This window comes from Acanthaster planci, linkage group LG13 (assembly GCF_054643075.1).
Source record: "Acanthaster planci isolate LZ-2023a linkage group LG13, COTS_SCS, whole genome shotgun sequence".
Classification (NCBI taxonomy): Eukaryota; Metazoa; Echinodermata; class Asteroidea; order Valvatida; family Acanthasteridae; genus Acanthaster; species Acanthaster planci.
Genome location: NC_141789.1, coordinates 4,440,025 through 4,457,553, shown reverse-complemented (window position 1 = coordinate 4,457,553; position 17,529 = coordinate 4,440,025). Strand labels below are relative to the sequence as shown.

At 40.6% G+C, this 17,529-nt stretch overlaps 1 protein-coding gene across 3 annotated transcripts in view; it reads right to left on the bottom strand.

Annotated features, from left to right (window-relative positions):
• The window catches only part of LOC110981283 (jumonji domain-containing protein 1C-like), a 137,720-nt gene that overhangs the window by 58,688 nt on the left and 61,503 nt on the right, over positions 1-17,529 (bottom strand). For 2 of the 3 annotated variants that reach the window (XM_022238744.2, XM_022238746.2), the window contains exon 3: positions 13,798-13,914. In XM_022238744.2, coding sequence (XP_022094436.2) covers positions 13,798-13,914 — 117 coding nt within the window. Of the gene's footprint in view, positions 1-6,530; positions 6,834-13,797; positions 13,915-17,529 lie in introns of those variants that run through there. The other variant, XM_022238745.2, reaches the window with a different exon arrangement.

Sequence of the window (17,529 nt, the reverse complement as noted above, 5' to 3'; positions counted from 1 at the left end):
TTTTTCCAAGTGGTATTTTGATGGCTTTCCATTCATCAACATGAAACTAGATATCATTTTTGAAAAAAATTAACTCCGAAATACGTAGAAAGAATAAGGTTTAGATTGTTGAGCGTGGACACATTGGATTGCAGAGCGACGAAATGCACTATGATTTTTCCGAATGGCTGCCGCTGGGTGCGATGGGCTAGTCCACATACTGTAGCAACGGCGAGCGGTAGCTAAGCACATGCCAAGGGCTGTACACGGGCAGATACAGACTGCGCTTCGTGATTTCCTCTATGGTTGCCATGTGCTTTTTCCAAAGAAATAAGATGTATCATTCTTTGACAAGCTTTCTGATTTTTTTCCTCGGAATTCCAATTTTAATTAAAACACAACCACAAATTAAATGTATGTGGTTTAAGAGATTTTTTGACCACTGTGCAGCTACACAGTACATTTGTGAACCTCAGACAACATGATAATTTTAATGCCCTGCATATAAGCCTGACATGCCTGACCTTCTTCCTACTGTGTTTTTTTTCTTATATTTCAAAAACTCAAGAAATTATAGTTATTGTATTAATGTTGAGAGCAATAAGTTTTTATGGGGGGACCTCATACATTTAAGTGTAAGTTGAGCCATGGTTGAGTGGAGAGTTTTGTTTTGCTCAAAATTTTTCTCACCGTTTGTTCATAAATGTGATTGACTGGGGCAATAGTTGAATGTTATTTGCCAGTTCTTCACTTCTGTTAAACTTACATGCATAATAAAATAGAAAACTTTATGCCACATTATCAGCAAATACCAGATGTAGGTTGTATCAGTATAATGCACATCATGCACTGAGAAATTTAAAAAAAATGCTAGATATTCTGCTCCAACATTAACTTCATTTTGCTTTAATTACCACAGCATATGAAAAGCACTTAATAGACAGATCAATTTTGGGAGGCAACCACACTTTGTCACAAGAAATTAAAGAAAAAATGAGCGTTGTAACACCAGTCAATCAAGCGATATCATGCTGATTTGACATTATTTACCAAGTTATTTGCAGTTTATACAATGCAATGTATTTGTCAACAAATAATAGAAAATAACTAAGTATGGGAACAAAGCACTTACACATTAGTACTTTTAAATCTGTCATTTTTCCAGGGGAAATTACAAGTTTTTGAAAAGCTCTAGAATGCACAAGAGAGCATCTAAACCCCCCAAACCCTACACTCTGGCTTCACAAAATTGTCAGTGAATAAGGACAGAAATCCCCCAAACTTTTAACAAATCCTTGGGAGAACCCTGAATTTCTTTATGACCTGTCATGAAGCAGGGGAGCAAAAAAGGCCATCCAACAGCTCTCACACACCCCTGAAGGAATCTCTTTGAAATCAGCTCTACGCTCACTCAACCTGGAAATCGCCTGACACCCTATCACTCTATGGTGCTGATATGAACTACCTGTCAGAAGCCCTCACATCATGCATGATGCAAACCCCACAACAGTCAGTGGACCCACACACAACAAAGGCCACCACCACATCCCCTCTTTGTGACTCATACCCACAATAATGCAGGTGACCCTTCCTCCCTAAGTGTTACTTCCTTTCTTTTCACTGCTCATAATAATGACTCCAGAAAAGAGGGAGGATCTCTGGTTCTACCCCCCCCAACAAAAGAATTTGTAAAGAATAATAGGTTGTCTTCACTCCTCTTTGAAAGGTCACACATGTTCAAACCTAATGCTGCATGTGTGTCAACACAGAGGATGGTAAAATGTCAACAGTGCTGCCATCCTGCCCACTCCTTCCTGGGAAAGAATAAACATTTCTGTTTCGATTGGGAAGTGCTAATAGCTGGTGAAGAATAACAATCACAGACAAATCTACTCAAGAATACTTTTTTTTAATATTCCAACCGAAGAAAAAAGGGAACGGATTCTTAGAATTTCTCCTTTGCTACATGTACTTAATTTTAATCTGAACATGGTGATGAGGACTGGCGATTTTTGCGAAGTTTTGTTCCAAACACAGTATAGTTATTACCGATCCTCCCAGAAAAAACGATTGGCCATACAAAGAAAAATAGCTTTTTTACCAGAAAAGCATGTACATGTACAGTATTACATTTGTACATGTGCTTGTGACAAATACAGCAATTATCTTCGGTGGCCTAAAGCATGCTTGACAAGAAAACACGGCAATTACTCTTTGAATCCATTCAAAAACTGAAACACCACAGGCACCTTTCAAAACGGGCTAACGATTTCTGGCCTTGGTCCACGACTCTGGTGGTGCTACACAGTCCAACTAGCTTCATCTTGCCAGACAACTAGCACCCCCAACATGGGCTTGGACGACCTAGTGGGGATTAGCAGCTACGGCTGGTAGCCAGCCGGACTGCGTGCTATTTATAGGCGCCACTGTGACAGCATACAGCATACAGGGCACAGGCTGGTCTGCTCGCTCTACACAGGAGATCGAGAGTTCATGTATTCTCTTTTACTGATCGCTACAATAGGCTTAATAATAATGTCTGAATGGCTGGCAGGGCAAGGCATTGATTCAAGCTGAAAATGTGCATTCAATGGAACAGCCGGTGGCGAGTTCATACCAGGTTCAATTCGGACTGGATATTGGATTCTGTAAAATTGGATTTTTCTCTTTTCAATGCAAAAAAAGCTTTTACGTTTTCTATTAGAAACCCACACTTGAAGACATATTTATGCTCATTTTACACCCTAATAATTCTTGATTATTGTTGTGGAATGTCATCCAAACACATTAAGTTATTGTTTTGAAGTAGCATAAGTTTTTCACGCCAAGGAAGACAAAGACCTCTGGAGAAAAAAAAACAAGACTTGGCTGAGTGTTAGCACAAAATTGCTGTAGACTTAAACACTACAGATGAAGGTCTCTACACAAAAATGATTTACACATACTGGTAATATACAGGGGTCAAAAGGAAAAGTGTAAATCTATTTCAACATTATGTCTGGCAGTATGTGGCAAAGCTATTTAAATAAACATCAGAGGTCGACATTAAGTTTTTTGCCCAGATGCTAAAAACAGCTCCTGGCCTTTCAAATTTCAGGGGTTTTCGGGAAACTAATTTTAAGCTATTTTTAAGTAAATCACATTAGAACACAAAATAATAGTTCTGCTTTCGATTACATACCTCTCAAAAATAGGGTCAGTAGGTCATATATCTTTTGGGGTCAATTTTTCTGTGCTGATTGAATGGCATAAATGGGGACGAAAGCTTCAAAAAACTGTCTCAAAAAGTAATAAAAACCCTTCTTAATCCTTATTAAAATTTCTACAGTAGACAATTCACAGCAATTATGGACAATTCATACAATGCTAGTCGGGCAATCTCAATGGCATACTGGCCAACGATATCTATGTATTGCGTGCTAAGCATCCATGATGCATCCAATAGGCAGGTGATTAACCCTGTGCCGTTGCAGGATATTTTGTGGAAGCACACTCACTTCAAGTACGAGCAAAATCACCTCAAATTAAACTTCTGAACAGAGAATACATACATGGGCAAAGAGACCAAGTTCAGTGAATTAAGTTGCAGAAATCCTCTTGCAACATCGATGTTTTTTCGACCTGTAGCTGTAGGGTTGCGTGCGCGTAGAGCCGATGAAGCGTAATCAACCGCGACGTATAGACTGCTTGGCACAATTCCATCATGCGTTCTTTGGCATGGGCGCAGCGGGAACCAACGCAGCTTTGCTTTGATGGATTGAGCTTTGCACACATTTCCACCACTGCGATAGCGAAACGCAAAGGGAACTTGTGAAAATAACAGAAGTTTCTTTTCAAAAATTGCAAATGTAAGTAGGAAAATATATAAAAACAGGCATTTTAATGTGTGAAAAGGTTGTCAAACCTACCTCACCACAGTAAATATTTTTGGAATAAAGTGTGTCATCACCTCAAAGAGGATCAGTAATGGCCTGGCGCTAATTTCAGCACCCAAACCAACCCGTTACAGGTTTACCAAGCACTAATCATGGTTTGTCCGATGCAAAAGCACGGTGTTCCCGCTTAAAGGTGGAGTACACCATTGGTAAAATCCTGAAAATCGGACTACAGTATAATCCTGAAATATCTTACTTGAAAGTACCTAACAGTCTCAATCAGTCTGTATAATATTTCCACCCAGAATGCTGTAGTGTTCGAGAAAACAAAAACTTTGTTCTTTTTTTTTAAATGGTCGGCCGACGATCATAACAGAGTTAATTTTACATCACATCCTTTAACAGGCGCCAATTTTCTTATACACTATATGTAGTGTTTGAGATGTGGGAGTCTCCATTAATGAACAGATAAACCTCTTTCACTAAAAGCACTGTGAACTGGAATTATAGAAACCTGAGAGTTAGGCGTAAAGTAGAAAATAATTGGATCAATGTGAAGTTGCATTTTATTTTAGGAAAGGGTTTTCTTTGACGGGAAAACTTTGCGAATTTAAAATCACCCCTAGATAATAATGGTATGATCCATATGGTGGCTGTTTCCAAGCATGATGAATTTTATCAACAAAAAGTATGATTAATCCTTCCCTTGTTTTAAGACATAATTTTTTTTTACTACAAATTATTAATTACTCAACTATGAATGGAGTTTTAAACTTTCAGCGATGTGTGAACTGACATGAAAGTGCTGTAATAAGCACGACCGCGCGAGCACGTGGGCACGGACACAAGTCAACTGCTATGTTCCTGGATGAAGTTTTTTCATGAATCTGCACTGCTACATTGTCGAGGAGGCGCATTACTCCAAGGTAAATTCACTGATTACTTCTACAGCCGTTGAAAACTGCTCCTTTTTAAGGGAGTGAGAACCTGTCTTGCCTATTTCCCACTCTGACCCCGTGGATGTTGTTCGCTTGTACTACGAACTCGCTGTAATCCATAGATTGTACGCAAGATAAAACACAAGACTTTCGATTTAAGGGTTGAAAATGCTGCACTGGTTTTCTCAATTTTTCTCAAAGCAGTTGACTCAACCATGAAACAAGTGAGCGGAATGTAAGTTGCAGTGAATATTATACACCATAATCAGCCAATCCTGAGAAATTACGGCCAAAAAACAATGGTGTTACACCACCTTTAATGTCGACCCCAGGAACATGTTAGATCACAATCATCTTTCCGAAGCGACCTTCAGTTAGCTTTTCATTAAAGAAATAAAATGTGTGAAAGCCAGCGAGCAAATTGATTCCAGACATTCATCACTTGTGTCTGTGTGCCTGGTTACTGCAGACCAGAGGTTATGACCTCCCCTCTACCATCTGGTAGACCTGTGCATTACTTCTACCATGTTGACTGAGAAAGGTCAAATGTATAGGCCTACAGTTTATGACTCCTGCAATGATACATTTTATCCTAATCAAAGGGAAACTTGTCAACAATTTACAATTTGGCATATGTATTAGTAATGCTATGGAAACACATGTACATCCCAGGTTATTCATTTTTAATTTTTGGCACAACACATAACTATTTTCATGAACCAGATTTCAGACTCCATCTGGTTAGCATATCTTTGGAGCTTCCTTATACGAAGGTATAAGTGTATTCTCAGATGTACAAACCAGCTGCTCTGCCAAGCCAACCAAACCAAGTGGTCAACAATGACAATGACTCCCAAGCAACCTTTGGCAAGCCAGACAGACCAACACTGACCTCACCCTTATCAATCACAGCCACACATCCAAGCCGCACAATAACACCTCAGACTGCATGATCACTGGCCCTGCACAGAGCAGCAAGTACAGTGTACATGTACATGTAGTACAGTACAGTAGTACTAGTAGCTGCACTGCTCTTTTTTTCCTGTCTGTTCTACGAGGGGACAAGGGTTACTGTCTGCTGTATTGACTCAGTGCTTATTAATATATATGTGCATAAACGCCCGCCAACTTTATCAGCCAACCAGTTTGTTTGCTAACAGCGTTGTACATGTTGATGGGTTTGTTGTTTGATAGCGCTGCCTGGTGCATTCTTAGACTTTGAACCCCCATCCTTCATGGTGAGTTACACAGGGCCTATATGATTGGTTGGCTTGAGCTATTAATACCAATGGTGCTGGACCTCTAAAAGCCTTAGAGCTGGAAGATAAGATGTGTAGGCAGACTGATGGCAATCCCAACTTTATAAATGGACACAGCTACCAGATTCCAGTTTGATGTCTTGAAAATTAACACCTACTCTAAGCTTGTAAACTGGCATCTGAACAGAATTCTACCTCTTATGACCAAACAGGAACGCATGTTGTGTTTTTTTTTACAATACAGGGAAGTATTCTTTTGTTAACCTTTACAGTCCTCGATCCTCCATTTTCAGTATGATTTTAAATATACCCTAGGGGGTTAGGAGCAACATAAAAGTGAAGTGCTAGTTCAATGCAGAATAACGAAAACCTACTGTACATGTACACAGACACATTTCGGCATGATCTGAATAACTGGATAATTAGATACTATGGTCTGCATAACCATCCTGGTTGGAAAGTGTTTAACTAATACCCACCGTTAACCAGTTCACACTCTCATCACTTCAGGTGTACTTCCTATGGCACATCATATTTCTAAGGGTATCACTTCCTCCACTCAACGCTGGCAAAATGTAAAGGCTGAGCAGATCCTGTGATCAACCATCCATTAGCCACGGGTGTAAATGCACCAGTCACCAAGGATTCCAACTGGACAGTCCTTAAATGAGCTGGCATTAATGAGTGCTCACTGTCTGGCATCCAGTGGAAAACACACAACCCCGCCAAAGCTGGAATTACCAGGAATGATCCCCTATCATGTCTCTAATGCCATACATGAGGGAACAATGACTACAGCCAGACACTGCATAGCCTGCTGCATCGGGTGGCTAAGTAAACATGGGCCCATAGAGAACAATCCCTTCTTGACCTTTGCACTTGTGGCAGCAGGCTAGGTTTTTTTCCCCTCAAGTACTGAGAAGAGCAGACACAACCAGAAAAATCTGTAGCATTATAGGGGCTGTAAATGCTGCTGCTTCAGTGACAAGTCCTTGATACATTGATAGTGGCATCAATTATCTCACACTGGGATGTTTATTGAACCAGACACCTACTGATCTCGCATTTACATATAACTGGGCTTTACAGGTAACCTGCAAGGAATAAAAATAGAACTGTTTGCTCCCTCACTAAGAACCCCCTCATCAGTAAACCAGAGAGGGGCTGTTGGGCAACCATTTACGCTAGGCATTCCATGCCCCAAGTGAATGCCCTACATAAAGCGAAGGTTTAAAAACTGTCCTGCCTCTTCTGCACCAAGCCAAATTGGTGTGTCCTACCCAAGGGTGTCTTCAGTGTAAAAACACACACTCCTTGTTGACTGCATGCAGCCTGCAACATGTAATCCGGACAGGAGCAGAACCTACGTGTAAAATGCATGCATGGGTACCTACATATTGTTGTGTGGCACCCCCCCAAACAAGTCCTTGAGAAAGGGGGAAGGAACAAGCAGACAACTTGTACATGCATTCTGATCTAATTGAGGGATGGGTTTTGAGTTGATGTAGAAAGTGTATTGAGGGACTAGGGGCCTATCTGAGTAATGCATGCGCTTTACACTGGTACACTAGATGACTGATGAGCAGTGGTTACTCAAGTGGCCTTTCCCCCCCCCCTTTTTTTTAGAGAGGGAGTCTCTAATTTCAAGGAAATCGGTCAGCTGAGTGTTGCCCTGATGTTCTTTAAGCCAGAAGGAGGGGTTTATCCTTGGCCTCACACTGCACAGATTGCTTTCAAACCAATAAAGGGAGGACTAGGATGGTTCCCATGGTAACACCAGCTCCAGGTTGGATGAGGTCACCCAAAATAAAGGACCTCCACTCAGACAAGATGCCAGATTGGGGAGAGAGATCATGTAACTTCAAGCTGAACAGAAGAGAAGCTCCTGGCTTTTAAAGCAAACAATGCCGGTTCTTCAAGATGTTTTGATCACAGAAGAACAGGTAGTTGCATCACAAAGAAATTAAGCGAGGCTCTACATGAAGCAACAAAAACCCTGGTCAAAACAAACTGCGAGTGATACGATAGCTGCATATTTAAAACCATGTGGCCATTTCACACAAAGTACGACATGTAACTCTGGGAACTGGACATGTTATCTTTCATACACTGCAAGCACATAATAATTTGATTTCCTATGGAGTAAAATGTCTCATGGGAAGGCTACCCTAACCGGCCTTCACTGTATCTGCAATTTTTCTACTGTGCCACCCACTTTCTGTCACATCACATCTTTCACTAGACAGCCAATTAACAAGACAAACATAAGGACCAACTGAGGAACAAAGAAGGATTTTTTTTTTCAGTCAAAGCAATTTTCAACGTCTGCCTATCATGCAGGGTTGAACCAGTTGTATAATCACTTTGACAGGACGGACAATAGAAAGATTCGTTGGCAAGTGAGGTCACCGTCACCACCACTTTCAATGACAGAAGCATCCAATGAACACTGCAACCTGGCTTAGTGAGCTTAGGTCTGTGCTGTTGTCTGCACAGTCCCATTGTGAAAGAAAACAAGTCCACATGGAGCAAACCCTCCCCATCGCCTTCCTCCCCCCTCCCATGTTTGCCAGTTACAGGGCATTCTTCCAACACCTGCCACCCAACTGCACTGATTCCCAGACACTGACATCCCTTGTGTAATGCTGGGGAGAGGGAGAATCAGTTTTGTCTCTCCTATTTTTTCCTCCTTTGGTCCCCCACCCTCCCCTCTTTCCACATGCTGTTGTCTGTCCCATCTACAGCCGGGCAGGCAGAAAATGAGAATGTGGCTCCGTCACCAGCAAAAAACTCACTTTGCCCAAGTCTCCAGCAACGAGGGGCCGCAGTGAATAAACTCCACCTGCATTGTTGTGTGGCCTTTTCAGGGAGATGGCTTGGGCGCGTTACATTATTGTGTGGAGATCTTCATGCCAGTGTTCATGTCTCTCGCTTGAGTTCTTGTGTCTTTTTCATGGCTTCTTATGAATGCTGTGTACTGGGCCTGTCATTTCAAATGCTGGTCTTTTTCAAGACAAACATCAGCATTTGATTTCTAATACATGTAAATTTTCCTCTGTGAGGGGAAATATTTCACTGAAAATATGGTTCACTACTTTTGGAATATTAAGGCACTTGGTCTGTGTATAATTTATAAATGCACACTTGACATAAACTGTCAATTTTGTGAGTTTTAACTGAATACTTGCTGCCTCAAGTATGACCTGTAAGACTTGAAATTGTAACGTGCAAATATAGTTACAAAATAAATAGAAGCAAAAGAAGGAATTTAAGAAGACTTTTGTCCCCATATTGATAAGTTCCATCTATGGTTCCGTGTAAACCTCCTGATAAAATTTAACTTAAAGTTTGGTTTTACTTTTAATTAAAGACTCTATCTAAATTAAAAGAAAAAATCAACCCTATAAATGTGAAAATGTCCAAGTAATCTTTGGGTTATGTGTTCATGAAATTCAACAACTGAATAGAGGGATCCCAATACGACGCTTTTAGCGTCGATCTGCGCACTTCCGCGTTTGAAAACGAGGCTGTATGTGTCAGCTTCAATTCTTAATACGATCAGACGATTGAAAGTAAGGAGTCAATACACAAAATACATAGAGGTATGTTAACTTCAGACTTTTCAGGCTGCAAATTTTTGTGGAAAAGTCTTTCAGGATGACTCGACACGTGAAATCAAAAGAAAAACAACAACAATTGACTGCGAACTAACGTACCTGGGATGGTCGTGTATCTTGTGCAGTGGGCATGGTTTAAACTGAAGTGGCGTCACACTTACGAACCGGATACTGCATGTACTGTGTGGACTCTGCGGGCGCGCACCACGAAGTTCAACACAGAGAGCTTCGGTTTCGATGCAAATATGCGCAGACGGCGCTAATATGAAATCCCTCTATTCTAGCATTTTGGAAGAGTTTCACCTTTCTGGTAAGGTCAGAGCAAATGGGGCAGGATACCGGCAGACAGGATGGCAATTCGCATGAATGACCACACCAACGGTCCTGACACTGAACACCCATGGACATAGGGGCTCCATCTGACTCTGGCATATTGTTACCCAATCCCCACAAGGAAGGTATGTGCATTCCTGTTGTGATGCCATGTCTGACTGAGTAAGGGGGTATCAGGCAATATAGCTGGCTTATTGTATCTTCCCAAGCACATTTGGTAACCACTCCGGCCAACAAGAAAACAAATTTCAGACAAGGAAGAAAGACTTGACAGATGGCATAAATTGACCTGTGAGAATGTGAATAAATAAGTGATCGCTTTCTAAAATTTGTATTTCCTAAACAAGAAAAAAAAACACTGGTTGACACTTTTGGCAATCAAACAAATTGAAGAGATGAATAACAAAAACTATGAGGGAGAAATATGAAAACTAGCAAAGGAAGACTAAGACTCCATGTACAGGTAGATGTATGAAGTATTTGTGCAAATGCTTCAAAAAAAAACAAGAACCAAATACAACATAATACAGTGTATTTTGGAACCAGCATAATAAGCAATCAGTTTGCATGTAAATAAGCTAGAATCATTATACCAAAAAGTGATCCCAAAACAGAAAACCTAAGAAATCCCTGTGAAGTGGCATCTCCATTGCTGAATATGGCTGCTGTATGTTTGTACAGTGTAAATGATCACTTCCAGCCAAATGTACTGGCATAGGATAACATAACAAAGAATGCTGACATGGTATGCAATAAATACGACCAAACTGAAGGCTTACACATATGTGACGGTACCTTTTTATTCACATGTGCAGGTACAAAAGCAAGCTTTCCATTTCAAGAGCACTGCTGCTTAAACAACAGTCAGTGTCCTCTCGGTTGTGGGTAGTTGTAAGCACACGCAGACATGATATCTACAGGTACCGGTACATGCACATGTACATGTATGTGCAAATGAAGCATTGTATTGACAATTGCCATGCTTAATAATGGAATAATACACAGTTATGATTGCTTAACGGAACAAAAGCAAAAAGCATGTGCACATTACACATGATAGAGTGTGGCTGATGTTCGTACATGTACTTTGTATATGTACATGTACTTGCATGTACCTTTGAATTTCCCTTAAACTGAACTCTGCTTGCATGGTGGACCCTGTTCTATACACAGCCAATAAAGCCTTTTGTGAGTTAACTTTGACCCAAATCTGGTACACCAAGTTCTTTAAATTCATGTGAACATAAGAACTTGAATTCTTCATACTAAAACCACTGTTGCTATACCTCGTGATTCAGGTTTGTGCTTAGTTACAAAAGACGCCTTGCAACAATACACTATTCTCAATGGATAAGAAGGCACAAAGGAACCAGTCCATTCCAGAGATGGTGGTCGCTGTGCAAAAGCTTTTCCCAAATCACGAGGTACAGCAACAGGGTCTTTAGTCTGGGGGATTCAAATCGTTATTTTTACGTGCAATCAGGTAACTTAGTGTATCAGATTTTACTTAAATTTAAATTACAATATGCAATATCCCTTCGTCTACCGGAATGTACATGTAAGTATCCAATGATGTACATGTCCATGTGTTTCCGTGGCATCATGTTGATGGGTGACGCATACATGTATATGTACTCGCAATGCTCTGACACAGCAGAGCACAACATGCCAATACAGATAGTGCCCTTCAAAATAGATATACCAGGATTTCACCCTAACATTTGCCACCCTACAACATGTACCGTACATGAAAGCATGGTCTTGTTCCACAGCACAAATAAGAAGCACAAACACAATCTACATACACATGTACAGTGTGGGCCCAGTACTTACACTTACATTTTAACAATGCAGTGTCCTTGAGCCTAAAAATGCAGTGAGTGTTCAGTCTGGTGTTGTGGTTTCAGTGTTTGGCTTGACCTCATGACTCCTCTGGCTTGGCATATCACCTATGCAATGCCTGCCAAGGGTAGCTACATGTACATGTACTGTACCATTGCCAGTACATGTAACTGAGCTAGCACTGTGCCCTGACACAGTGTTGGCATCATAGGCAATGGCATGGTACATGTATGTCAGCCTAAAGAATTTGGAAACTATGTACTTTGGCTGTTTTACTGATGCAATACTACTACATGTACATGTAGTAATAAAAGATCAGGATAGTTGACCACACTTGTCCACCTGCCTATCAGGCAGCATCCAGGCTGGAATCAACCAGAGGGTGTCAGGTGACTTCCGCCCAAAAGGAATTGTGGGGAACTGTCCTTGTTACAGTCTTGATGTTGGTTGACATGTGCAAATGTACATGTACATGCACATCTACATGACAGTATCATAACGGACACACAGTTTGGATAATGGATGCCAGGCTAGCCTAGGACAAAAACCTCTAGCCCACAGTGCAAGGACCTGGGAGTAATGAACCCTTGTGTAGCCAAGCAACCCACTGATAGAGATAAATGTATGCACCAGCACTCCAATCAACCTGGGAAAGGTGTTGGCTTCATGCAAAGTCAACTAATGCATGCTTTTATCTCCAGGGGTTGTCAACTTTTTAGTCCTTTTCACGAGCGCACAAAATGTATGCTACAAAAAGACAGCTTATCAGCCCAAGTATGCTTTCATAAACTCAGAAAAAGGTTTATGGGCCATTGACCTTTTCTTGTGTACCCTTTCTTGAGGAAGGAGGGAAGGGTCAGAGGAAATAGTACATTTATTATGCTTCTAAAAAGGGAGACAAAAATGCATCCCCCCCCCATAACAAGACATCCGCTGTGGGATCTGGTAATGAAATGACTGGGGTATCTGAACTACATGTACCGGTAGAAGCCTGCTGGCACAAAAAACTAGCTGAATTCATCCACTGCAGAAAATGGTAATTACTGCTTCATTTACAGGTGAACAAATGTCAATTTTACTGAATTTCAAAACAATATGTCACAATGCAGGTGAAAATAGATTGAATTAAAAAACAAGCATTTACAGAGAAGATAACTGCCCCATTTGATGTCAAAGCAGAAGATTTGTTGTGCTGTGATTTACATTTTCATTGGGGAAAAAAATCACTTGTCAGGTCTGTCAGTAAGACAAACGAAGTCATAAAGTTAATAAACTTTTCTCGCTAAAAATATGATTGGGTGCATTTTCCCCTTTTTTTTCCTTGGGAGTGTAGGTCTAATGGCTCAGTAACCTTTGGACAGCACAATAGACAACCAACATGGTTCCAGCAGGCTGGACAGCTGACTCCTAGCCAAACTGGGTTATCACATTAATGATTAACCTAACCAAGGCTCAGAGACTGCAGCCATCAATGCAAAACCCGCCAAGGTTAATATTTTACATATAATCAAGGAGGATTCCATTGACATTTAAATGAGCCATCTGTGTGAGCAGGGCCAAGCACTTAAGCGGTTCCGCCCGACATTTGGAGGTAGGGGGCCACAGGCTGTGTGAGCATTTCAGCTGATATGTATGCGAAACGTGCACCCCGCTCCAGGAATTAAATGTGTACCATGCATTTTTGTTATTAAAGAGACTCTGCACTCTGTTAAATGCAGCTAGTTTAGAAAAATGAATCATGGTGTCTTTTACTTGGACAAATTGGACGGGAACATTAAAACCAATAACTGGTCCAGACAACTCGGTTGCAAAGCTATTGAACGGATCTTGTCACAGGTTTAAGTCTTACTTGGGCAGTACTCCAGCCAGGCTGATATGAGTCCCTGAGATAAGCTTGCAATATTGATTACTTGTGACACCCTGTGGGACATGTCTCAAGAAAAATTCAGCTCACCTCAAAAGGGCGGATGTCGTCCTTCTTCAAACAGAGCAAGTGTCTGTCCAGGAAGAATTCTAATGGATGGGAGTTACTGTTGGACAGGCCAACACGGTCAACTAGAATCTCGAAGTTCTGTACAGGGAAATAAAAAACCTAGTATTAATTTATTTTGTGTCAAATTCAAGCATAAATATATTACTTCAGGAAGCAAATACATGTAGGCCGTAAATCAGCTTAAACACACTACCCTTTGAAAGAAAACTCTTGAAATAAGTTGGTGTCAAACTGCAGTGTATGGTCCTTAGATGATCAATTGAAACTTGAGGTAAATGGACTGATCTAAATCCAATGTGGTGACTGATAACTAGTCTACATCATCCTACTTGTTTTTGAAATATTACTGGTTCTTTTCTGCAATTCCAAAGTCTACATGTATTTCTCTGAAGTAAAGTTACGTTGACATTTAAGGCAAACAAAGGAACTGAGAATGAAACATTTGGCCCTCTTACTTGGATTCAAGAGTGTTGGGCATGAGTTTGACTTGAGTCACATACATGTGTCAGACTCATACATACACTTGAAGTGGGAATTTGGAATTTTGGGAATTGTGCCTGCAAGTTAAAAGCGCTCAATTACAGTCCTGAAAGCAGACACATTCACAGATGAAGTGAGTAATCAATTACAAGTACATGTATGTGCCAGACTCAGAATTTTTTTCATCTCTCAAGTAAAGAACCTGATTGCTAATTGGGGTAACAACAAACAAAGAGACCGCTGGGTACACTGCAGCCTCCACATTGGAGATACTGTAGGTGTAGCAAGGGCTTGAAATTTATCACCCAGGATCAGTGAGAACATGGGCAAACATTTGCACTCAAGCAGGGCTATCATAGGACTATGCTGGTCAGCACTGGTTGTGTGCAACCAGCACTCAAGCTGGCCGATCAGCACTGGCAGTAAATTTCCACAATCCGACCAGCACAAAAATCAAAGAGTTTATGTATAAAATTTGACGTGATTGGTGGAAATTACACGTAGAAACATAAAACACAAATTCAGTCAATTTTCTGTTGCATAAACATTGTAAAACATTTTAGCACAAACAGCACTGGAGCACAGCTGCGTAGCATATATACAGGCATTCATGCACAGGTACATACCGTACATGTACAGTCTCAAACAATTTTTGGACATAAACTCATCAAAATATCAGTGCAACACAAATGTGCAATTGTCCAAAGAGGCTCTGACTTGGAGACAGTCTTCGACAAGACCGATCCTCAAGTTGCAAATGCGCAGAAATGGTCATAAATGGAATACACCATGGATGGGCGGACAGGCCATGCAGTCTGAGCCCGGAAAATCCAAAATCCAGAACACGTGAATGAAATTTTGTAAAGGTGGGCAGATCAGGTGGGAAAAGTGCCAACTCACTCTACAAACCTTGATATTTACAATTTTGGTATACATGTACCTATTAATAGTTTATTTTAACCTTCTGAAATTTCACACAAATGTGAGGAAAAAGTAAAATTTAAAATGTGCCTTGCCTAAACTGCAAGGGAAAAAACACCAATGGTTACACCAGAAGGCTGTAAAATGTACCACAAAACATCTACATAGGCCTACCAAGACAGCTTGATGTGAGCAGCTACCACACTAGGCCTAATCCTTTTTTCTTGCATTAATTTTCTTATTGCTTGCATTAAATATGGTACAGGTAGGCAAGATTTTCCCATGAAGAAAGGAATAACATATCATAAAAAGTAATTGTAAGCCAGGGTCAAAGGTGTAAGGTGATCTGAAATGGATATCTTTTAAGTATGCACAGATGCGCATGTACAAATGTACATTAGGTACACATACATGTACATACACAGTTGCCTTACGAGTGCATACAACCAGCATCCAGTGCACAAACAGCCGACACTAAAAAAATCCTAGCTACAACCCTGCACTCAAGGCTAGCCAGACAGACCCCCTGGGTATGGCATGAGAGCTAAAGGTCACATGAGAGAGAAGATAATTAAAATATCACGCCTTACACCTGCAACTTTTTGAAAATCTGGTAACCTGGTATGGGTACCCACACCACACACCTCACTTTAAAAGAAACAAATGATAAATGATTCACCTAAATGTATTCCAAACACAATCAAAAATGTAGTTCAAACACACCTTTGATCAAGTGTAAGTTAAGTTATACTTCACAGAATTTTGTATTTACTGTGTGCAGGCGAATCTTGAATGACTGAACAACCTCCACACTGCAAACTGAACTTCAATAATCTTTTCTACAGGTACATCACTTTATCATATCAAAGCAAACAAATATTACATGAGCATGTTCAGGACAAAATGTGCAACAACAGAAAATTTTAAGAAACTTAACTAGTATGTTGAAGTCCATCCCTTACGGAGATAGAGGAATCGACATTCACATAGTGAGCTTTAAATGGCTATTATGAAACTTTTGAGATTGATTTAAACATTCACAATTTATCACCTAGATTGAGACCAATCAGAAGCATCCTGTTTAACAAAACAGAAACAACTGGAAGTAATCAACCAATCGAAGCTTTCGGGTTTCTGGTAAAGAGCAGCTGCAAATGTCCATGCGTATCAGACATTTGTTCAAAGTGGGCTTCAGAACATTAAGAGACCCTCTCCATTATTGAATTCTGTACAGCAATTGGTTCATCGTATTTGGCTTACAGATAAAGCCCCTTTAAACATATTTCAAGAATTTTCAAACTTGCCATGTTTATCAGAGGCAGAATTTCACATCTTTATCAACAAATACAGTGACCTCCAGCTAAATTGGCATTCTTGGGACCCAAAAAATGCGACAACTTATGCGAAGGTCGACTTCTACTGTAAGTTGTCATTTTGCCGACTTACAATGTACATGACTTGATGACTTATGCATATGTATGTAAATGTACATGTATTTGATTGGGTTGCAATGGTCAAAATATCTTGTCCAAGCATGGAGGAAGGAATAGACACAATGAAAACTACATGGTTTGCAATGCTCCAAAGTTTTGACATGGGATTGGATTTTTGTGAAGCGCAGCAGTCCATCAGACCGAGTGTGAATGGGGTACATGTACATGTACTAGCATATGCTGAATTCGCCCAGCGACATCCCAACCAAAAATCACGCTCTACTGGACTGCTGAAAACATATGCACTATATTTCAACATGTGTGAAAGTGGAAAATATCTACGCATAAACGGGAATATACTGGTAGTTCCATGAACTAACTCACTGGCTAAAGTAGGCCTATTTCGGAAGTTTTGATCGCTTCATATTTTTTGGAGAGTCAAAGTTTGGAAATGCATTTCGAGTTGTGGCAGGGGTCACTGGTTCCCGGCCATTCCATGCCATTCTTGCTGTTTTTGGCGGTAGGAACCCGTGTGCCATACATCGAGTCTCATGCGCAGCCACCATGCTGCACTCTCAACGGGACTTAATTGCAACGTACATTGTGACATCTCATGCTTGGGCCATGGGAAAGCAGAAATTGTCAATCTTTACTCTGCATACCCTCATATTATATGCACATATTTTTGGAGAAAAATTCATACGATTTTTGATGGCACGTACAGGTGTACATGATATCCTTTAAATGTACACGTGCTGGAGGGAAAGGTCTCAGATCTGTTCATGACAGCAGCAGCACACAACGTTGCACTGGGTCGCGTTCTTACTGTGGAACACTACATGAACACCGATATACCGAT